Source organism: Ranitomeya imitator, chromosome 3 (genome assembly GCF_032444005.1).
Source record: "Ranitomeya imitator isolate aRanImi1 chromosome 3, aRanImi1.pri, whole genome shotgun sequence".
NCBI lineage: Eukaryota > Metazoa > Chordata > Amphibia > Anura > Dendrobatidae > Ranitomeya > Ranitomeya imitator.
Window position 1 is genome coordinate 319,134,821 of NC_091284.1, and position 24,914 is coordinate 319,159,734.

Genomic DNA, 24,914 nt, shown 5'->3' on the forward strand with positions numbered 1-24,914 from the left:
TGCACCCCTCAAGGTACTCAAAACCACATTCATGAAGTTTATTAACTCTTCAGATGCTTCACCGGAATTTTTGGAATGTGGAAGGAAAAATAGACATTTATTTTTTCACAAAATTTTTTTTTAGACCTAATTTTTTTTTTTACTTTTGTAAAGGTAACAGGAGAAAATGGACCATACAATTTGTTGTGCAATTTCTCCTGAGCATGCGGATACCACATATGTGGGGGAAATCTACTGTTCGAGAACACAGGAGGGCTTGGATGGGAAGGAGCGCTATTTTTACTTTTTGAATGTAAAATTTGCTGGAATAATAAGAGGACACCATGTCACGTTTGGAGAGCCCCTGATGTGCCTAAACAGTGGACACTATATTGAAAACTAGACCCCTTAGGGAACTTACCTAGCTGTGTATTGAGCACCTTGAACCCACAGGTGCTTCACAGACGTTTATAAAGTTCAGCTATGAAAATAAAGAAATCACATTTTTCCCTCAAAAATCTTTTTTAGCTCCAAATTTTGTATTTTCATAAGAGTAACACGGAAAAATCGATCCCAAAATTTGTTGTGCAATTTCTCCTGAGTTCAGTCACCCCATATGTCGTCAAAAACTACTTTAGAGGCACAGTGCAAATCTCAGAAGGGAAGAAACGCCACATTACAGTGCAGATTTTGCTGCAGTTGTTTGAGGGTGCCATGTTACATTGAAGGAGCCCATGAGGTGCCAACACAGCAGAACCCCCTGTAAGTGACCCCATTTTACAAACTAAATCTCTCAATGAATTCATCTAGGGGTGCAGTGAGTATTTCGACACCACAGGTGTGTCACAGACTTTTATACCATTGAGCAGTGAAGATAAAATCTTTACACTTTTACCACCAAGATTGTGTGTTGGCCCCAAGTTTTACATTTTCATGCTGGGAAATACCGTATTTTCCAGCGTATAAGACGACTTTTTGACCCCTAAAAATTTTCCCAAAAGTCAGGGGTCGTCTTATACGCCGGGTACGGCGTGTGCAGGGAGCGATCCTGGATGTCGGCGTGTGGTTCCTAGGGTCTGGAGGAGAGGAGATTCTCCTTCAGGTCCTTGGATCCATATTCATGCAAAAAATAAAGAATAAAAATAAAAAACATGGATATACTCACCCTCAGACGGCCCCTGGCTCACAGCGCTGCTAGCGTCTGCTTCCGTTCCTAAGGAATACAGTGAGTGAAGGACCTTCGATGACATTACATATTTTAATGTGTAAAGTTGATTTACAGTATGTAATAAATTAAATTGACACTTACTTTTAAAGATATTTGTCATAAATGTTTACTACTTCTAGGTGATCAGGCGACTAATGCATCGCTAATGCAAAGAATGTCTGACATGCTTTCAAGATGGTTTGAAGAAGCAAGTGAGGTTACACAAAGAGGAAGAGGAAGAAATCAAAACAGAGGTAAATTCCCAACCAAAACAATATCTGTAGCTACATATATTTTCAATATCCACAGGAACATTTCCCTTCAATGAGAAAATACATAAGGCCTGTCCACACATAACAGGTCAGGTGAGATGAAAACTCCCAACAAACATCAGTATTACAAACTTCTAGGTACCTGCACTACACCAACTGTGATCTAATTAATTACATGCATCAAAGTTTTACGTGAAACAATACACGTTATCTATTACTTTATTGATAACTTATCCCTTTCAAGTGAATAGTAGCTGTGCTGCGGTAGTCAGCCTTAAGGTACCGTTACACTAAATGACTTACCAACGATCACGACCAGCGATACGACCTGGCCGTGATCGTTGGTAAGTCGTTGTGTGGTCACTGGGGAACTGTCACACAGACAGCTCTCTCCAGCGACCAATGATCAGGGGAACGACTTCGACATCGTTGAAACTGTCTTCAACGATGCCGAAGTCCCCGGGTAACCAGGGTAAACATTGGGTTACTAAGTGCAGGGCCGCGCTTAGTAACCCGATATTTATCCTGGTTACCATTGTAAAAGTAAAAAAAAAAACCTCTACATACTTACATTCCGATGTCTGTCACGTCCCCCGCCGTCAGCTTCCCGCACTGACTGTGTCAGTGCCGGCCATAAAGCAGAGCACAGCAGTGACGTCACCGCTGTGCTCTGCTTTTGCTTTACGGCCGGCGCTGAGTCAGTGCAGGGAAGCTGAAGACTTTTACAATGGTAACCAGGGTAAATATCTGGTTACTAAGCGCGGCCCTGCACTTAGTAACCTGATGTTTACCCTGGTTACAGGTGAACACATTGCTAGATCGGTGTCACACGCGCCGATCTAGCGATGACAGCGGGGTGATCAGCGACCAAAAAAAGGTCCTGATCATTCCCCACGACCAACGATCTCCCAGCAGGGGCCTGATCATTGGTCGCTGTCACACATAAAGATATCGTTATCGGGATCGTTGCTACGTCACAAAAAGTGTGACGTTGCAACGATATCGTTAACAATATCGTTATGTGTGAAGGTACCTTTAGCCACTAAACCTTGTATAGAGCTGTGTTGTTCCACTCTCTGCAGTCTTTAGATTGGACTGCTACAGAAGCTGATAACTGGTAATTGGCGTGGTTGCCAGGTGGTGACCCTCCCACCAATTTGGTATTGATGACTTATCCTCAGGATAAGTCCGCAATTTTTATAGGAGATGACAAGTCCTTTATTTATTATTTTTTTTAATACTTGTAGCGAAATATATTTTTAGCTCTCATTTTGATTTTCTTACACAAGTTCTCTTATTTTCTGCACTATTCCTATGTCATTTCATGTATAAATATGTAACTCTTCAGATCTTGTTTTTAAAGGGGATATGCGGGGCTTTAGAAAATACAAATTATATATAGAATCACAGGTAGGTAATTGCATCTTACCTGCATGTTGTGCCCTGCACCTTTCTTCCTCGGCACAGAGCAGTCACTGACCGCTCCTGCCGTGCATTCTGCTCCTTCGGTTGACATCACATCTACAGAGCGGAGGCTTCTTTTCCAGTCCGCTCTCTCAATAGGGCAGGACTTCCAAAGTCATTCTGATTGACAGCCGAATCCCCACTGCGTAACTGGGGAAGCCGGCTGTCAATCAAAATTACCTTGGAAGTCCCACCCCGTCGCATCAGCTGAGGGAACCGAATCCCCGGCAGGTGTTGTCTGTGACTGCTCCGTGCCAGGGAAGAATGACGCTTTGCACAACAGGCAGGTAAGTTGCCATTACCTGCCTGTTAGTGCTTAGATACATTTTTTGTTTTTTTGTAAAGTCCCAGATATACCCATTAAAGTGGTTATTTGGCCTTCTGTAGTCTCTATGTGACTGTAGACTTGTGAATCCCCACATCGCGCTCACTGCATGCTGTTAGTATTCTTCAGTGCTGGCGGCAAGCATGTGAGTGCAAGTATATGACTTGCATACATGTGGTCATGTGCCGACTAGACGGTGTAATGTATAATGATTTGATATGTCTCTATAAGTGAGGGCGGGAGTTAATGATCAATTTCAGTTCTAGCCTGAGGAGAAAATGTATGCTGTGTGTTGGAGGAAAAGATGAGATGAATAAACTACAGTTAAAGCTTACTCTCTTAAATTCCTTGCACCGTGTGGACATTACAACTGGCGACGAGGATGGGATTCAATCACCTGCTGCTGTAAGTACTGACCCCTGCTTTACTGATTCACACACTAGCGTCACTGAGAGACTCCATCATGGCTGAATACTTGCACACGTTCCCCCAGTTTGATATGACTTATGTCACTAATCTCTCTCATAACTGGAGAAAATGGCTAAACCGGTTTGAGAACTTCCTGGAAGCAATGGACATAAAAGAGGAGAAAAGAAAGAGAGCCATGTTCCTGCATTGCGTGGGCACAGGAGTCTATGACAAATACAGCACATTACTCACAGCAGAGACACTTTCAGCAACTACTCCAAAGCTCTCACTGACTACTTCAACCCAAAACAAAACAAAACATCAGGTATGAAAGATACAAGTTCAGGATTGCTAAGCAGCTTCCAGAAGAATCCATAGACACCTATGTCACCTGGCTACAACTAGCACATGTGTGCATTTACTGACGCAGATGATGAAATCCTAACTCAAGTAATTGTCACCTACTCGTCTAATAACATAAGGCGTAAAGCTCTGCAGCAGGATCTCTCTCTGCATGATTTACCAAGAAGGCCCATGCTATAGAGATAGCAGATCATCAGGCAAGTGCAATGGAGAATGGGGATAATTTACATGTGCATAATCTCAAACATAACAGTGCACAAGGCAAGCAAGCCCCGAAACAGAAGAAATTTACGTATACCTGTAGATGTGGACAAGATTTCCCTCACCACATGAATAAATGTCCAGCTATAGGACAAACTTGCAGTAAATGTGGAAAAGGCAACCATTTTGCAGTTGTCTGTAAATCAGCACCCAACAAGTCTCCTCTGCCAATGACAAAGCCTGCAAATATAAAAATGGTAAATCAAGATATAGAAGAAATGTGTGTGGCTGAGAACTATGTGTTCACGACTTCTGCCACTGGCTCAGTGCAGTCTCCATGTATTACACTCACCATCTGCAACACGGATATCACCTTTACAATAGATACAGAAGCTTCGGTGGATATCATAGACGGCAATGCTTATGAACAATTGAAAACAAAGCCAGTCTTACAGCAAGTGCATACTAAAGTATTTCCATATGGATCTAAAACACCTCTAGTTACAATGGGACAATTTGATGCTGAACTTAGCCATAAAGAAAATAGGCAGAAAACCACTTTTCACACATTACAAGGATCGGGAGGCTGTCTTCTCAGCTATCACACTGCCTTGAAGCTAGGACTCCTCCAGATTATTCATACCATAACTGACCCTGCGGACCTGGATGTACAAACCATGGTGAACAGTTTTCCCTTCCTATTTAGTGGATTGGGGAAATTAAAGGACTCTCAAGTGCATCTTCATGTGGATGACCGTGTTCGTCCAGTAACCCAGGCTCACATGCGTATTCCATTTCACCTGAGAAAGAAGGTAGAAAAGGAACTCCAATTACTCATGGATGATGATGTCATTGAATCTGTTTCTGGTCCCACTCCGTGGGTCTCTCCACTTGTGGTAGTTCCAAAACCAAAGACTCCAGAGCAGGTGAGACTGTATGTTGACATGCGCCTGCCCAACACTGCTATTCAAAGGGAAAGACATATCTCACCCACAATTGATGACATTATTCATTCATTAAATGGAGCAACCGTTTTTTCAAAGCTTGACCTCAATAAGGGCTATCATCAATTAGAATTGAGTCCAGAATCCAGATACTTAACAACATTTTCCACCCATGTGGGTCTCAGAAGATACAAAAGATTGACTTTTGGGGTCTGCTCAGCAGTGGAAATTTTTCAAGATACGATAAGGAGCGTCATTCAACACATTCCAAATGCCTTTAATTTCAGTGATGACATACTGTTTTTTGGGAAAACTCAAGCTGAACATAATCGTGCTCTATATGCTATCTTTGAATGTCTGCTCTCTGCTGCTCTCTCACTTTAACCCCTTAATGACCGCCAATATGTCTTTTAACTGACCTGAGATATAAGAGAATAGCCTCCCCATACAGATGATAATCCAGCATCTGTTGGTTGTACACTATAGCTGACAACTTGCTGTATCAGCCACGATCAGTATTTGCACCTTCTAAATCTGTTTAACCCCTTAGATGCTGCTGTCAATAGTGACTACATCATTATAAATGGTTAACAGAGTGTGGGGGCTTCTTCTTTATCCCAATTGGTGCCCTCAGATTATGATTTTGTTGTCCTGATGTTTGCCATGGCAATTCATGACCAAATAGCGGCCTTAGAGTCTGACTGCTGTAGTAATCTGTTTAGAAGTTAGCAACATTTAGGTGGTAAATATACACATTTTCATTTCTGTCATGCCACTTTGCATTAATTCCTGTAAAGCACCTGAAGGGTTAATAAACTACCTGACAGCAGATTTCAATATGTTTAGGGGTGCTGTTTTTAAAATGGTATCACGTTTGGGGGTTTCCCAATATATGGGACCCCTAAAGTCACTTCAAACATGGATAAGTCCCTAAAAAAATAAATGTGGTAAATTTCTTTGAAAAAATGAAAAATTGCTGCTACATTTTTAAACCTCCTAAAATGCTAACAAAATAAAATAACATTTTACAAATGATGCTGATGTAAAGCAGACATGTGGGAAATGTTATTTATTAATAGTTTGCTGTTGTATGACTATCTGGATTAAAGGGATAATCATTCAAATTTAGAAAATTGCTAATTTTTTAACATTTTTCTCAAATTTTTAATATTTTTTATAAATAAACACAAAAAATGTTGAACTAAATTTACCATTATCATAAAGTATAATGTGTCACGAAAAAACAATCTCAAAATCACTGGGATTTGTTGAAGCGTTGCAGAGTTATTACCACATTAAGTGACACTGGTCAGATTTCACAAATTTGGCTCGGTCACTAAGGGGTTAAACAAAGAAAAATGTGAATTTGATAAAAATTCATTGGAGTTCTATGGTTACATTTTCTCGGCGGAAGGAGTGCGACCTGATCCCAAGAAGGTGGAATCCATCAGAGCAGCTTCAATTCCACAGAATGCCATTGAAGTGCGCTCTTTTCTTGGAATGGCAAGTTTCTGTGCTAGATACATTCCAAATTTTTCAACAATCAGCACTCCATTAAGAGAACTTACAAAACAAAATTGTGTTTTTCAATGGTTCCAAGACTGTCAGGCCTCTTTTGAAACAATTAAAAACGAACTCTGCTCAACAACTACCATTCCCTATTTTGATCCAGCTCTTCGAACCGAACTGATTGTGGACGCCAGTCCCGTGGGATTGGGTGCTATTTTAGCACAATACAAGGATGACAATCAAAGTTCCCACATAAATTCTTATGCAAGTAAAAGCTTAATAAACACTGAAAGATAGTATTTGCAACATGAAAAAGAAAGCTTGGCAGTCGTCTGGGGATGTGAACACTTTCACTTATTTCTCTATGGTGCTCCCTTCACTATTGTCACAGATCATCAAGCCCTCCTTACAATTTTTGGAAATCCCAGAGCTAAAATGCCGGTACGGATGGAACAATGGGGTCTACGTCCACAGGACTATAATTACAAAATTGTTCACAAACCTGGAAAATACAGCAATCCGGCTGATTACCTCTCATGACATCATACGAATGATGATTTACCTGTGCATAGGCTTTGTTGCAGCTCACGCCGTGCCAAAAGCACTTTCTGTTGATCAGTTTGTGAATACAACAACATGTGACAAGACACTCTGTGCCTTAACCCCTATCTGACCTCGGACGGGATAGTACGTCCGAGGTCAGATCCCCTGCTTTGATGCGGGGCTCCGCGGTGAGCCCGCATCAAAGCCGAGACATGTCAGCTGTTTTGAACAGCTGACATGTGCCCGTAATAGGCGCAGGCAGAATCGCGATCTGCCCGCACCTATTAACTAGTTAAATGCCGCTGTCAAACGCAGACAGCGGCATTTAACTAACGCTTCCGGCCGGGCGGCCGGAAATGACGTCATCGCCGACCCCCGTCACATGATCGGGGGTCGGCGATGCGTCAGGATGGTAACCATAGAGGTCCTAGAGATCTCTATGGTTACTGATCACCGGTGGCTGTGAGCGCCACCCTGTGGTCGGCGCACACAGCACACCTCCATTTCTGCTACATAGCAGCGATCAGCAGATCGCTGCTATGTAGCAGAGGCGATCGTGCTGTGCCTGCTTCTAGCCTCCCATGGAGGCTATTAAAGCATGGCAAAAGTAAAAAAAAAAAGTTGAAAAAAATGTGAAAAAAATAAAAAAAATATAAAAGTTTTAAATCACCCTCCTTTCGCCCCAATCAAAATAAATTAATAAAAAAAATCAAATCTACACATATTTAGTATCGCCGCGCTCAGAATCGCCAGATCTATCAATTAAACTAAAGCATTAACCTGATCGCTAAACGGCGTAGCGAGAAAAAAATTTGAAACGCCAGAATTACATTTTTTAGGTCGCCGCGACATTGCATTAAAATCCAACAACGGGCGATCAAAAGTACGTATCTGCACCAAAATGCTATCATTAAAAACGCCAGCTCGGCACTCAAAAAATAAGCCCTCAACCGACCCCAGATCACGAAAAATGGAGACGCTACGAGTATCGGAAAATGGCGCATTTTTTTTTTTTTTTTAGCAAAGTTTGGAATTTTTTTTCACCACTTAGATAAAAAATAACCTAGTCATGTTAGGTGTCTATGAACTCGTACTGACCTGGAGAATCATAATGTCAGGTCAATTTTAGCATTTAGTGAACCTAGCAAAAAAGCCAAACAAAAAACAAGTGTGGGATTGCACTTTTTTTGCAATTTCACCGCACTTGGAATTTTTTTCCCATTTTCTAGTACACGACATGCTAAAACCAATGATGTCTTTCAAAAGTACAACTCGTCCCGCAAAAAATAAGCCCTCACATGGCCAAATTGACGGAAAAATAAAAAAGTTATGGCTCTGGGAAGGAGGGGAGTGAAAAACGAACATGGAAAAACAAAAAATCCCAAGGTCATGAAGGGGTTAATACAAGTTATCCAAAATAGAAGGTGGCATGAAATTCAAAAATTTCCTTATGATGGGATTGATCTGAAGGAGTTAAAACTATTTTCAAATGTACATGAGGAATTATAAGTCACTGAAGACCAACTCGTCCTTCGCGGTACCAAACTGGTTGTACCTAAGGCCTTGCGCAACCTAGTCATACAGATAGCACACGAAGGTCATCTAGGAATTGTTGGCACAAAAAAAATTTACTCAGAGAAAAAGTGTGGTTCCAAAATATGGATAAATTGGTGGAAGAGAAGATTAGACATTGCTCCACTTGTCAATTAATTACTCCATCATCAACTCCAGAGCCATTACAAATGTCTCCTTTACCCACTGCTGTATGGGAGGAAGTGGCAGTCGACATATATGGACCATTACCAAATGGCCAATACATTCTAGTAACAATTGATGAATATTCTAGATACCCTGTCATTTCATTCATCTCTTCAACGTCTGCTAATAGTGCCATACCAGAACTGGACGACATATTCTCTGCATATGGCATTCCGAGAGTGGTCAAAACAGATAATGGACCTCCATTCAATGGACATGTGTTTGCACAGTTTTCTGAATACTTGGGGTTCAGCCACAGAAAAATCACACCTTACCAAATGACTCTTCAGTGCAAACAAAGGATTTCTTTAACAAGCAAGCCATGAAACATGAAGACAGAAGGCGAGGGGCACAGCCATGTGCCATCAAAAGAGGTGATATCCTTGTTGTGCGTCAAAAATCAACCAACAAAACCTCAGCTGTATATAGTCCTGCAAAATATAATGTTACTGATAGAAAAGCAATATGGTCACGGCTGAGCGAGACGGACACTCCATCACTCGAAATTCCTCACATTTTAAAATCATATCGCAGAACAATGGTAATGAACTCCCACCAGTGGAAGATTTGATACCCGACTATGGTAATGAATAGGGTTGAGCGACCTTGACCTTTTTAGAGTCGAGCCGTGTTTCGCGAAACCCGACTATCTCTAAAGTCGGGTCGAGTGAAATCGGCCGATTATGGCGTAAAGTCGGGGATCGACCGAAACACGAAACCCAATGCAAAGTCAATGGGATTTTATTTATTTATTTATTTTTTTTCTCTCTCTCTCTCTCTCTCTCCACGCCCCTAAGACCTATGTCATCACTCTGCCCACGCTCCTTCATTGGCTGAAATAATGGCGCCAAGCGCATCATACGAAACGCGACTTTGGCGCCAAAGTCGCGTACCGCATGGCCGACCCCACACAGGGGTCGGGTCGGGTTTCATGAAACCCGACTTTGCCAAAAGTCGGCGACTTTTGAAAATGAACGACCCGTTTCGCTCAACCCTAGTAATGAACTCCCACCAGTGGAAGATTTGATACCCGACGGTGGAGAGGACCAACAGGAGGTGGCTGATCCGTCAGCAATGGACACCCCCAATGAACCCAGACATTACCCTACACGGGAAAGAAGGGCTCCTTCGAGACTTATTGAAGAGATATAATTAAAAAAAAAAAAAGGATTAAGACAGTACAGACATATGGTTTCTCTTGGACATTTTCGTGTTGTTGCATTGTTAATATTTGTTTTAGGTTGTTAATAAATATATATATATATATATAGATAGATAGATACTGTTTCCAGCCAGCTAACCCTCGGCACGCTCATTGCTATCTAATTAACGCTGCTGGTGATTAAACTAAAGTAAATAATGACAACATTCAATAGCGCTTACGCAGGTGGTAAATTAACTTAAAATGAAGTTAATAACAATAGTAATCATTACAAATCTGAATAATACTAATAATACATTTTATTCACAGTGCAAAATAAAAAACAAACTGGATTCAGTAAGATGTGCGTTTATTCATTCCAGCATCTAAACAAATTTCATAGCGAAACATAAATTAAGTTAAAATTTCTCTGTAAACACAATTAAATGTAGAGTCATTTTCAAAGATCTTTCCTTGACTTCTACCAGGTACAATTTAATGTGTTGGGATGGGATTGTGTGTGGTAATGTGGTGGTGGGGCGGGATTATGTGTGGTAATGTGGTGGGGGGGATTATGTGTGATAATGTGGTGGGGGCGGGATTATGTGGTAATGTGGTAGGGGGGTGGGATTATGTGTGGTAATGTGGGGGGGGCGGGATTATGTGTGGTGATGTGGTGGGGCAAGATTGTGTGGTAATGTGGTGGGAGGCGGGATTATGTGTGGTAATGTAGTGGGGGCGGGATTGTGTGGTAATGTGATGGGGGATTATGTGTGTTAATGGGTGGGGGGCGGAATTATGCGTGGTAATGTTGTGGGGGGCGGGATTATGTGTGGTAATGTGGTGGGGGGGCGGGATTATGTGTGGTAATGTGGGGGGCGGGATTATTTGTGGTGATGTGGTGGGGCAGGATTATGTGTGGTAATTTGGTGGGGGGGTGGAATTATGTGTTGTAATGTGATGGGGATTATGTGTGGTGATATAGTGGGGCGGAATTATGTGAGTTAATATGGTGGGGGGCGGGATTATCTGTGGTAATGTGGTGGGGGGCGGGATTATGTGGTAATTTAGTGGGAGGCAGAGCTTCTGTGGGTAGTGATAGGGTGGGGGCGGGATTATGGATGGTCATGGATTGGGGGGGCGGGATTGTGTGTGGTAATGGGGTGGAATTATGTGTGGTAATGGCGTGGGGGGCGGGATTATGTTTGGTGATGTGGTGGGGGGCGAGATTGTGTGTGGTGATGTGCTGGGGGCCGGGATTGTGTGTGGTGATGTGCTGGGGGGCGGGATTGTGTGTGCCTTCTGTGCAGGGGGCGGGATTAGCGAGTAATCACGATGCGCTATATATATAATATTCTACTATATAATTGTCTAAGGGTCACTTCCATCTGTCCTTTCTTTCTTTCTTTCTTTCTTTCTGTCACAGTTATTCATTCGCTGATTGGTCTTGGCAGCTGCCTGTCATGGCCGCCGCGACCAATCAGCGACGGCCACAGTCCGGAAGAAAATGGCCGCTCCTTCCTCCCCGCAGTCAGTGCCTGGCGTCCGCATACTCCCCTCCGGTCAGCGCTCACACAGGGTTAATGGCAGCGTTGACCGCAGTGTAACACACTCGGTTAACGCTGCTATTAACCCTGTGTGACCACCTTTTTACTATTTATGCTGCCTATGCAGCATGAATAGTAAAAATATCTAATGTTAAAAGTAATAAAAAAAAATAAAAAATAGTTACATACTCACCCTCCGGTGGCCCCCTTTCCCCCCCCCGGATCAGGAACCGGCCTTTTCTGCTCCGTGCGACGCCCCGGTGACCGCTGCATGCATTGCGGTCTCGTGAGATGATGACGTATGGTCTCCCGAGACCGCTACATCATCATCTCGCGAGACCGCAATGCAATCTTCAGACCGGAGCGCGCGACAAGCATCGGGAACCGGCCGCTTCGATCCGGAGGCTCCAGGAGGTGAGTATGTAATTTTTTTATTTTAATTATTTTTTTTTAACAGGGATATGGTGCATACTATGTGACTGGCCAATATACTACCTGACTGTGCTGTATACTACGTGGCTCTGTGCTGTATACTACGTGGCTCTGTGCTGTATACTACGTGGCTCTGTGCTGTATACTATGTGGCTCTGTGCTGTATACTATGTGGCTCTGTGCTGTATACTATGTGGCTCTGTGCTGTATACTATGTGGCTCTGTGCTGTATACTATGTGGCTCTGTGCTGTATACTACGTGGCTCTGTGCTGTATACTACGTGGCTCTGTGCTGTATACTACGTGGCTCTGTGCTGTATACTACGTGACTCTGTGCTGTATACTACGTGGCTGAGCAATATACTATGTGGCTCTGTGCTGTATACTACGTGACTCTGTGCTGTATACTACGTGGCTGGGCAATATACTATGTGGCTGGCCAATATACTATGTGACTTGGCAATATACTGCATGAACTACGTGGCTGGGCAATATACTTCGTAGCTGGGCAATATACTATGTGACTGGGCAATATACTACGTGAACTACGTGGCTGGGCAATATACTACGTGGCTGGGCGATATACTACGTGGCTGGGCAATATACTATGTGGCTGGGCAAGCTGGGCAATATACTACGTGGCTGGGCAATATACTATGACTGGGCAATATACTATGTGGCTGGGCAATATACTACGTGGCTGGGCAATATACTATGTGAACTACGTGGCTGGGCAATATACTACGTGGCTGGGCAATATACTACGTGGCTGGGCAATATACTACGTGGACATACATATCCTAGAATACCCGATGCGTTAGAATCGGGCCACCATCTAGTGTGTGTGTGTGTATATATATATATATATATATATATATATATATATATATATATATGTATGTATATATATATATATATATATATATATATATAATATATAAATTGACAGCTGCCAGATGTGAACAAGGGGGACTTAAAGAGTGAGAGCGATGGCGCCAAAGAGTATATACCGTACAGTTGCTGAGGTGGGGCCCCGACATGGGATACTTACCACACACGGGGATATGAACACACACACAAAATGCGCCACACACTACCACGTGCTTGAACACATATACCACCCTCAGCACACATTTCACCACACATACACCAACCTCGCCACATAAAAGTCGAAACACAAAAGTCGCCGCTCAAAACTCGCCACGCGCAAAACTCGCCACATGCAAAAACTAGGCTCGCGCAAAACTCGCCACAAGTGCAAAACTCACCTCATGGAAAACTCGCCACACGCAAAACTTGCACACGTGGAGAAATTGCCACATGCACAAAAGTTGCAACACACGCAAAAGTTGCCTCACACAAAACTTGCACATACTCAAAAGGCACCACACATAAAACTCGCCACGCACAAAACTCGCCATGCGCAAAACTTGCTGCACACAACTTGCTAAACTAACCTGTCACATGCAACTCGACACACAAAAAGTTGCTATACGCATGTTGCCACACAAAACTCATCTCACAAAAGTCGCTACATGCATGTCGCCACACGCAACTCAACACACACAACTTGACAAACGAAACTTGCCCTAAAACACACACAAGTCTAGTATTATCCTTCAAAAATAAAAATCTGATTAATAAGCAGACAAACTACAAGAGCAACAAATGTACCATATAGGAAATATGGCAGCTGTCAGTCACATGACCTGTCTATTATGTGTATGTGTGAGCTAATATATACTGCCAGGGGGAGGGCTTCCTGTTGGCTGGGGATTTATCAGGCTGCCAATTTAGCTTACAAATACTGAGGTAAAAATACTGAGCAAATAACGTGTGAACGAGGTCTAATACAGGAGGAGATGACACACAGATATATATATACAGGAGAGATGACACACAGGTATATACTATATACAGAAGGAGATGACATACAGGTATATACTATATACAGGAGGAGATAACACACAGATATATACTATATACAGGAGCAGATGACCTACAGGTATATACTATATACAGAAGGAGATGCCATACAGGTATATGCTATATATAGAAGATGACATACAGGTATATACTATATACAGGAGGAGATGACACACAGATATATACTATATACAGGGGAGATGACACACAGGTATATACTATATACAGGAGGAGATGACATACAGGTATATACTATATATAGAAGGAGATGACATACAGGTATATACTATATATAGGAGATGACATACAGGTATATACTATATACAGGGGAGATGACACAGCAGGTATATACTATACACAGGGGAGATGACATACAGGTATATACTATATACAGGAGATGACATACAGGTGTATACTATATATAAGGGAGATGACAAACATGTATATACCGAGGTGAAAATGAGAGGTGTGAGGTGAAAATGAAAAGGTGTGAGTGCAAAATGAGAGGAGTGAGGGAAAATAGTGGAGTGATCGGAAAATGACATGTGAGGTCGAAATGACAAGTGTTAGGGGGGAATGAGAGGAGTGAGGGAGAAAATGAGAGGTGTGAGGGAGAAAATGAGAGATGTGAGGGGGAAAATGAGTGGCGTGATGGGAAAATAAGAGAAGTGAGGTGCTATAACTAACCACAGATATTTACTATGCCCAGGCAAAGCCGGGCTCTTCAGTTAGTTTAATATATAAAGCTGAATGTGTGTGTGTATGTATGTATGTATGTCCGGGATTGGCATCTGCACGGTCGCAGCTACAGCCACAAAATTTTGCACAGTCACACGTCTGGACCCCGAGAGCGTCATAGGCTATGTTGTGAGGTGAAATTTTAACCCCGCGCTTTCCAATTCACCAAACAATTTTGCCCCTATCTACATAATGGGAAAAAATGAATGGAAAAGTGTAGGAGGCAAATTGACAGCTGCCAGATGTGAACAAGGGGGACTTAAAGAATGAGAGCGATGGCGCCAAAGAGTATATACCGTACAGTTGCTAAGGTGGGGCCCCGACACGGGATACTCACCACACACGGGGATCGGAACACACACACAAAATGCGCCACACACTACCACGTGCTTGAACACATATTACCCTCAGCACACATGTCACCACAAATACACCAACCTCGCCACATTAAAGTCGCCACTCAAAACTCGCCACGCGCAGAACTCGCCACATGCAAAAACTAGGCTCTTGCAAAACTCGCCACAAGTGCAAAACTCACCTCATGGAAAACTCGCCACACGCAAAACTTGCACAAGCGGAAAAATTGCCACATGCACAAAAGTTGCAACGCATGCAAAAGTTGCCTCACACAAAACTTGCACATACTCAAAAGGCACAACACATAAAACTCGCCACGCACAAAACTCACCATGCGCAAGACTTGCTGCACACAACTTGCTACACTAATCTGTCACATGCAACTCGACACACAAAAAGTTGCTACACGCATGTTGCCACACGCAACTCAACACATACAACTTGACAAACAAAACTCGCCCTAAAACACACACAAGTCTGGTATTATCCTTCAAAAATAAAAATCTGATTAATAAGCAGACAAACTACAAGAGCAACAAATGTACCATATAGGAAATACGGCAGCTGTCAGTCACATGACCTGTCTATTATGTGTGTGTGTGAGCTAATATATACTGCCAGGGGGAGGGCTTCCTGTTGGCTGGGGATTTATCAGGCTGCCAATTTAGCTTACAAATACTGAGGTAAAAATACTGAGCAAATAACGTGTGAACGAGGTCTAATACAGGAGGAGATGACACACAGGTATATACTATATACAGGGGAGATGACACACAGATATACTATATACAAGAGAGATGACACACAGGTATATACTATATAGAGGAGGAGATGACATACAGGTACATATATATACAGGAGGAGATGACATACAGGTATATACTATATACAGGAGGAGATGACACACAGGTATATACTATATACAGGAGCAGATGACCTACAGGTATATACTATATACAGGAGGAGATGACATACAGGTATATGCTATATATAGAAGATAACATGCAGGTATATACTATATACAGGAGGAGATGACACACAGATATATACTATATACAGGGGAGATGACACACAGGTATATACTATATACAGGAGGACATGACATACAGGTATATACTATATATAGAAGGAGATGACATTCAGGTATATACTATATATAGGGGAGATGACACACAGCAGGTATATACTATATACAGGGGAGATGACATACAGGTATATACTATATACAGGAGATGACATACAGATGTATACTATATATAAGGGAGATGACAAACATGTATATACTGAGGTGATGAGGTGAAAATGAGAGGTGTGAGGTGAAAATGAAAAGGTGTGAGTGCAAAATAAGAGGAGTGAGGAAAAATAGTGGAGTGATCAGAAAATGACAGATGTGAGGTTGAAATGACAAGTGTTAGGGGGGAATGAGAGGAGTGAGGGAGAAAATGAGAGATGTGAGGGAGAAAATGAGAGATGTGAGGGGGAAAATGAAAGATGTGATTGGGAAAATGAGAGGCGTGATGGGAAAATAAGAGAAGTAAGGTGCTATAACTAACCACAGATATTTACTATGCCCAGGCAACGCCGGGATCTTCAGCTAGTATATATATATATATATATATATATATATATATATATATATATATATATATATATATTGATGTAATGTATAATGATTAGACCTGTCTCTTAGAAAGTGAGGGCGGGAGTTGATTTTCAGTTTCATTTCTAGCCTGAGGAGAAAATGTTGCACCGTGTGGACATTACAGACTGGAGCGACTTTCTTCAATGCAAGTGTACTGAGAGAAGCCGGACAGGTCCAGTCAAAATGTGGCTGAAAGTATGCAGACTGCATACTTCTGGTCATATGACCATTCGCTCCCAGCATGCACTGCCCACGATGTGAGGATTCACAAGTCTGCAGTCATTATAGTGACTGCAAACATGTGCGCTAAGGCTGGACAACCTCTTTAGTAATGATGAACCTGGTAAAGTGAAGAAATAATCTAGAAAGCTTTCTAGTTTTTAAGATTTTTTTTATAGGGAATAAAAATATGTTTAAAGGGCTTAGTCTTCTTTAAAAAAAAAAGAAAAATCTGAAACTAGTAATACTCTAGTACCATTGGCATTTCAACACTAACCAGGTCCTGCTGGTATATGCTTCTTGGTCCGATCCTAGACACACTGGAGACTGCCGAAAAAGACCCCAAAGCCAATAACTGGGTCCAGCAGGTAACCCAGTTAATGTCTCGTTGAGAGGCATTTCCAGTGTGTCAAGACTAGATACCAGGGGCAATGAGTAAGCTTTGGTACAGGAGCTGTGGCCGATCAGTATGTGTGAGTGTTAAGGTACCGTCACATTTAGCGACTTTAGAGCGATAACGATAGCGATCCGTGACGTTGCAGCGTCCTGGATAGCGGTATCGTTGTGTTTGACACGCAGCAGCGATCAGGATTCTGCTGTGACATCGCTGGTCGTTGCTGAAAGTCCAGCACTTTATTTCGTCGCTGGATCACCCGCTGACATCGCTGAATCGGCGTGTGTGACGCCGATTCAGAGATGTCTTCACTGGTAACCAGGATAAACATCGAGTTACTAAGCGCAGGGCCGCGCTTAGTAACCCGATGTTTACCCTGGTTACCATTATAAAAGTAAAAAAAAAACACTACATACTTACATTCCTGTCACGTCAATCAGCGTCAGCTTCCCTGCGTCCCCCAGTGTCAGCGCCGGCCGGCCGTAAAGCAGAGCACAGCGATGACGTCACCGCTCTGCTTTCCGGCCGGCGCTTACACAGTGCAGGGAAGCGGACGCTGGGGGACGCGACAGGAATGTAAGTATGTAGTGTTTTTTTTTTTTTTACTTTTACAATGGTAACCAGGGTAAACATCGGGTTACTAAGCGCGGCCCTGCGCTTAGTAACCCGATGTTTACCCTGGTTACCCGGGGACTTCGGCATCGTTGGTCGCTGGAGAGCTGTCTGTGTGACAGCTCTCCAGCGACTAAACAGCGACGCTGCAGCGATCGGCATCGTTGTCTATATCGCTGCAGCGTCGCTAAATGTGACGGTACCTTTACTATTCATTTCTAAATATAATTAGATAAGAGTCAATCCATTTAGTTTACATGCTAGTTTAGATTAGCGTTGGGAGCCATAGACCTCCATTCCCTCTCACTGAGCAGTGAAGAGAGCTTTGCAGGTGTCCATCATGTGCACTGACAACTCCATTCAAGGTTTGTAGCACTGATGGAGACCACAGCGTATTGCATTTGTCTGTTTTCATCTAACTAATATTTTTTTGAGTTGAAATATCTCTGCAGCCCAAAAATCAATAAGCTTTCTGTTATTCAGCTTATATTCACTTGTTGCAGTCGCTCAATTTTTTATTTTTTTGCAAAGTGTGAATACACGGTTAGGCATCATTAGAATGATCTCCAATAAAGCCAGTTGAATGGAAGCAATAGTTAAGAGACCTTCAACAGCAGTCCTGAAACTCAGCCAGAGTTCTCTGGATTATCTACATCCCACAAACGATGCATAAATCAGGAGTTTTTTTAGGTCATATAACTGCTGCAATGAGGCTGATCAGCACCAGCTCCTTTCGATAAAGTTGCTTATGCAATGCGAGTAATAATATTTTCAACACATTGCAGGTGGAGTGCAGTCAAGCACATCAGTTTCACAATCCACAAACACAAGTACAGAGCCACAAGCATCAGCAACTTCAGGTCCGTCTAATGTGGATGCACCTCCCAGTAATCTTGGTGAAAGTTCATCTGCTGAAAATATCCAACAGTCTTCATCGTCATCGTCGGAAAAGTCTAGTGCTCCTTCTGGTAAGCATATCCTATGCAAATCAACATAATTAAAGTTTGTTATTTCCCGTTTTTCTCCTTCGTCTCATTGGGGAACACAGGACTGTGGGGGTGTATGTTACTGCCGCCAGGAGTCTGACACTAGGTAAACATAAAAAAAAGGTTAGCTCCTCCTCTGCCGTATACACCCTGACACTTGCCACAGGCGAACCCAGTTCATGCCTGGTGTTCTTAGGAGGCACATCTCTGGTTTCTTTCCAGACCTTACTTTTTATTTTTTATTTTCTCCTACGCCTCATTGGGTGACACAGACCCATGGGTGTTATGCTGCTGCCACTAGGAGGACACTAAGTGAATATAGAAAGATTAGCTCCTCCCCTGCAGAATACACCCTCCTGCTGGCTCTAATTGAACCACTTCTTGCTTAGTGTCTGTAGGAGGCACTTGGTTTCAGACCCCAACGTTTTTATTTTTACTTTTCTGTAAATTTTTACATCACCACAAAATGAGAGTATGACTGTGGCTGGCCCCATCTGGCACACAGAGACCGGGTCCTGGTCCCTGGGGGCAGCGGTGTCACGGCGTCCAGCGGCGTTTTTACACCGCTTTATTCATCTATCTGTTTGCGTCGGCGCTCATTTCCGACAGGCTTCACAAATTTAGTCCCCAGCTTCTAGCCGGCCTAGACCACGTTTTCATAGCTCCGCCCACCGTGGCATGCTCCGCCCACCATGGCTGGCACCGCCCACACTTCTGGCGCTTCTCGTCCTAAACGACAGGCCCCCCCCCTCCTGCTCTCGGTGGCCATCTTTCTACACCTCAGGTTACAGAGCCGGTTTCCTGACAGCGGTGGCAGTAACAGCAGCTCTGACAGAAGTGCTGCAAAAAGTAAGGACACTGACTCCTTTCCTGGGGACACAAAAGCAAGATCAGGGTAAGCTGAATTCACTGGAGCTGACAGCTTAACCCCTTCTCTGCATTCTTCTTTCTCTGCCAATTTTCTCTTGTCACATACTCCCTCTATATTTTCAAGGGTACACTATGTCTCACACATACAGTGTTTCTTGCCTCATGTGCCACTTGCAATACTGCCTTGCCCCGAGCTCACAGTCCTCCGTTCTGCATGGCTTGTGACAGTGAGCCTGATCCCCCTGAGTGGGCAGCATCTGTCATGGTCTGTGGCTTCCATGGCCAAGGCAATAGACTCTCTCTGGAATCCCTCCTTAAGTAAGGACATTAGTTTGCCGGCATTGGAGGCCCCTTGACACGGTCGGGAACCGTCGACCAGCAGGGGTCGTACTCAATCTAAAAATGCTCAGGGTTCTACAAAGAGGACCCATGACACGTCCCCCGAGCTTGCTCATGCTTCCGTGTCCCTGAGTTCAATTTCTCGCTCCCCTCTCCAGGGGTTTGCAGTGAACATGATTCAGAATTCAACTCTGATGCACTGATGCATCCCCTAGTCCAGGACTCGCAGAACTATCAGGAGACACTTGATTCCCTCATTGAGTCAGTTAACAAGACTCTGTGGGTAGACGAGGAATCTATATCTGTTCCGGATCATGTAGTGTCTTTTAAGAGGGCTAAACGTCCTCACAGGGTGTTCGGCAATCACCCTGAATTTAAGAACATCATCCAAAGATATAGGGATCGACCAGATAAACCGTTCGCAGGTCAGAAGCCTATTGAGTTGAGATATTCTTTTGCGCTTGAGTTAAGGAAGGATTGGCTACAGTCTCCTTCATTGGATCCCTCTGTATCGCGTCTTGCATCCAAAACGCTTCTATCTTTGTCTAATAGTTCCTCAGTCAAAAATCCCACTGCCCGACAAATTGACAACCTTGCTCGGTCAGTCTTTGAGGCCTCTGGAGCGACGCTCTTTCCACCTTTCCATCTTTTGCCGCGACCTGGGTAGCTAAGGCTATGGTCGCTTGGGCAGTAAGTTTAACCGCTGCCATTCAGGATAGTGATCTTCCCCCGGAGGCAGCAAGCCTCGCTAGTCAGATAGCTCAGGCTGGGGATTTTGTAGTAAGCAGTTCTTTAGATGCGGCCAATTGCGCTGCACAGGCATCAGCAATTTCCGTCTCCATCAAGAGGCCGCTATGGCTCAGAGAATGGCGAGCGGATTCTGCTTCCAAAAGGTCATTAACCTCTCTGCCTTACCAGAGCTGTTGCTTATTTGGAGAAAGCTGGACAAACTTATCTCCGACGCTACCGGAGGGAAGAGAAGATTCCATCCCCAGAAAAGGCCCATTCGGCCGTTTTGGAGCCAACAACAAGACCGGACCCGGCCCTTTCGCAGTAATACCAACAGGTCCTCTACAACTTTCTCATCGGCATCAGGGCGGCCCCCGCATAGGGACAGAGGTTGCCAGGTCTCATTTAGACCTAATCGTTCCTGGAAAAACTGTCCAGAACCATCTGGATCCAAAGGGACCAGATCCTTTAGATCCTCTACACACTTTTTTCATGTCTTCTTCTCCCAAAACAAGGTGATCGCCTTTTTAGAGCCTTAGAGGCGCTCCGAATGGAGGGAGTCATTATACCGGTGCCTCAAGACGAAAGGTTCAAGGGTTTTTACTCGAACCTATTTGTGCTTCCGAAGCAGGACGGAAAAGTGCAACCCATACTGGTCCTAACATTGTTAAACAAATTTGTCAGAGTGCGACGTTTCAGAATGGAGTCCCTCCTCTCAGTCGTCACATCGATGGTAAAAGGAGAGTTCTTCCTACCCATAGACATCCAGGATGCTTGCCTTCACATTCTGATTTTTTTCCTCCCCCACCAAAGATTTCTATGCTTCGCTGTTGATGGGGACCAGTTTATAGCCTTGCCCTTTGGCCTCGTCACCGCCCCCAGAGTCTTCATCAAGGTTATGGCGGCGGTCATGGCCATTCTTCACGCTTAGGGCGAGGTGGTTCTTCCGTACCTGGATGATCTGCTCATCAAAGGACTGTCTTTCCGGGCCAGTGAGGAGTGCGTGAGAACCACGGTGGATGCACTTTCTCAACTGGGTTGGAAGATAAACTTTCTTGGGATGATCTTCGACACCTTCCGAGGGTTGACAGTCCTCCCCTGGACAAGGCCCTGGCTCTCCAGCAGGAACTGCGGGTCCTTCGCCAGCCGGTCTCTCACACCATCCGGTTTTGCATGAAAGTCTTAGGAAGGATGGTGGCAGCAGCAATAGAGGCAGTTCCATTTGCACAACTCCATCTTCGCCCCCTCAAGCATGCCTTTTTGGCAGCTTGGGACAGGAACCCATGCTCTCTCAATCACATGTGCCGTCTGTCCGCTCAGGTCAGACAGGCGCTTACATGGTGGACAATGAGTTCCTCTCTTCGGGGGAAACCTTTTCCCCCAGTCTATTGGCTGGTGGTCACCAGCGACCCCAGTCTTCTCGGATGAGTAGCAGTGTTTCACCACCACACAGCCCAGGAACGTTGGGCTTCGCGGGAGTCAACCCTCCCGATCAACCTTCTGGAGATTCGGGTTGTTTGACTGGCTCTGCTGCATTTTCATTATCTTCTGGCAGGCCGCCCCGCCCGGATTCAATCGGACAATGCCACGGCCGTGGCATACATAAATCATCAAGGGGGTACCCGCAGCAGGGCGGCCATGCAAGAGGTAAAACATGTCCTTTGCTGGGCCGAGAAAAACCACTCTGTGATCTCGGCAGTCCACATTCCAGGCAAAGAACTTGGCGGCAAATTTTCTCAGCTGTCAGGGTCTTGCGTCCGGGGAGTGGTCGCTCCATCCTGACATTTTCTGGCAGATTTGCCAACACTGGGGAACTCCGGACATGGACCTGATGGCCTCCGGGATAAACGCCAAAGTACCCAGGTTTGTTGCCCGATACCAGGATCCACAGGCAATCGCTGTGGACGCGTTGGTCCTACCCTGGAACCAGATTCACCTCCCATATCTGTTTCCCCCGCTGGCACTGCTCCCGAAAGTAATCAGGAAAATCAAAACAGTGGGGGTCCCAGCAATTCTGGTTGCCCCAGATTGGCCTAGTAGGTCATGGTACATAGACCTAGTGCAGCTGCTCGCCGAGGCTCCCTGGTGGCTCCCAGGTCACCTGGAACTTCTCTCCCAGGGCCCGATCTACCACCAGAAGTCAGGGGCCCTGTGTTTAACGGCCTGACCATTGAATCTTGGATTCTAAACCAAGCCGGGTTTTCCCAGAATGTGGCCGCTACTATGATTTGCGCCCGGAAGTCTGCCTCAGCACGTATCTACCATCACACCTGGAAGGTCTTCTACGCATGGTGCAGAGAGCGCGGTCTTTCCCCGCTTCGTTTCTCTATCCCCAACATTTTAGCGTTACTCCAAGCCGGCCTGGATTCGGGTCTAGCACCAAGTACCCTCAAAAGACAGATATCAGCCTTGTCTGTCCTTTTTCCACGTAGGATCACTACCAATTTACAGGTGAAGACTGTCATATAAGGCATTGCTCTCATGGTACCATCTCTGCTTTTTTCTGTGACTTTTTTGAATTTTTTGGGGGATTTGTAAGTCCTTTTTTTGTGTCGGTGAGCTTTTATTCAATGTTTAGCGTTAGGACTGGCAAATTGTAAGGACCCGTGACGTGGGTTGCCAGCTTACGTATTGAGGCCCCAATATAAACTAATACCTCACATACATTGATATGTGGTTTTCTTTTTGCACTTTATCTTGCAGGGCGCAGTCGGACCATGATGGCTCTGTAAACTATTGGCCTCTGTTCACACAGCATGCATTTTGTAGCACTGGGCAGCCCGCCTGTATGTGCGTTATTAATAGGTTGCAAACCAGATGCCTTGCATTGCGTGTGTGAATTATGCCATATACAGACTAGTATCTCTTATCTTTTTGTGCACTAATGCCAAACAGCCAACACTGGATTGAAAGTGGTTGTTTCATCGGTATTTTTTGCACCTGTGTGTTTGCCATCATTTATCAGGTCCGCTGCGCCCTGCTGGTGCATTTAGTTGGAGGCTTCAGCAGGTAAAACATCTCTGCTTTTTTCTGTGACTTTCATGGTACCACCTTACAAGGCCCCCCTGGACGCTTGGGACCTTAACCTGGTCCTAGGGGTCCTGCAGGAATCTCGTTTTGAGCCTCTTCAGGACGTCTCCTTGACATACTTTTCCTGGAAGGTTGTTTTTTTGGTGGCCATAACATCCATCAGGGGGGTCTCGGAGCTGGCGGCTCTATCCTGTCGAGCTCCGTTTTTACTGTTCCATCAGGATAAGTTAGTTCTCAGGCCACCACCCTCTTTTTTGCCAAAGGTGGTTTCCTCATTCCACATTAACGAGGACATTGTCTAGCCCTCGTTTTGAGCGGCGCCAATGCACCATGTGGAAAAAACTCTCCATACGCTGGATCTAGTGAGAGTGCTCAGCAGGTACAGTACAGACCAAAAGTTTGGACACACCTCATTTAAAGATTTTTCTGTATTTTCATGACTATGAAAATTGTACATTCACGCTGAAGGCATCAAAACTATGAACTAACACATGTGGAATTATATACTTAACAAAAAAGTGTGAAAAAACTGAAAATGTCTTTTATTCTAGGTTCTTCAAAGTAGCCACCTTTTGCTTTGACAACTGCTTTGCACACTCTTGGCATTCTCTTGATGAGCTTCAAGAGGTAGTCACCGGGAATGGTCTTCCAACAATCTTGAAGGAGTTCCCAGAGATGCTTAGCACTTGTTGGCCCTTTTGCCTTCACTCTGCGGTCCAGCTCACCCCAAACCATCTCGATTGGGTTCAGCTCTGGTGACTGTGGAGGCCAGGTCATCTGGCGTAGCACCCCATCACTCTCCTTCTTGGTCAAATAGCCCTTAGGCCGGGATCACACACAGCGAGATACGGCCGAGTCTCGCAGGTTAAAACCAAGCTCTGGCACCGGTACTCCAGAGCAGAGCGTGCGGCCGCATAGCAATACATGGAGCTCCATGCTCCGCTCCGGAGTGTCGGCGCCAGAGCTTGGTTTTAACCTG

The 24,914-nt window shown here is 44.4% G+C and overlaps 1 protein-coding gene across 7 annotated transcripts in view; it reads left to right on the plus strand.

Annotated features, from left to right (window-relative positions):
- Nucleotides 1-24,914, plus strand: part of DCAF6 (DDB1 and CUL4 associated factor 6) — a 600,095-nt gene that overhangs the window by 224,879 nt on the left and 350,302 nt on the right. For all 7 annotated transcript variants that reach the window (XM_069756622.1, XM_069756618.1, XM_069756619.1 and 4 more), the window contains 2 exons: nt 1,327-1,440; nt 18,767-18,949. In XM_069756622.1, coding sequence (XP_069612723.1) covers nt 1,327-1,440; nt 18,767-18,949 — 297 coding nt within the window. The remainder of the gene's footprint in view (nt 1-1,326; nt 1,441-18,766; nt 18,950-24,914) is intronic.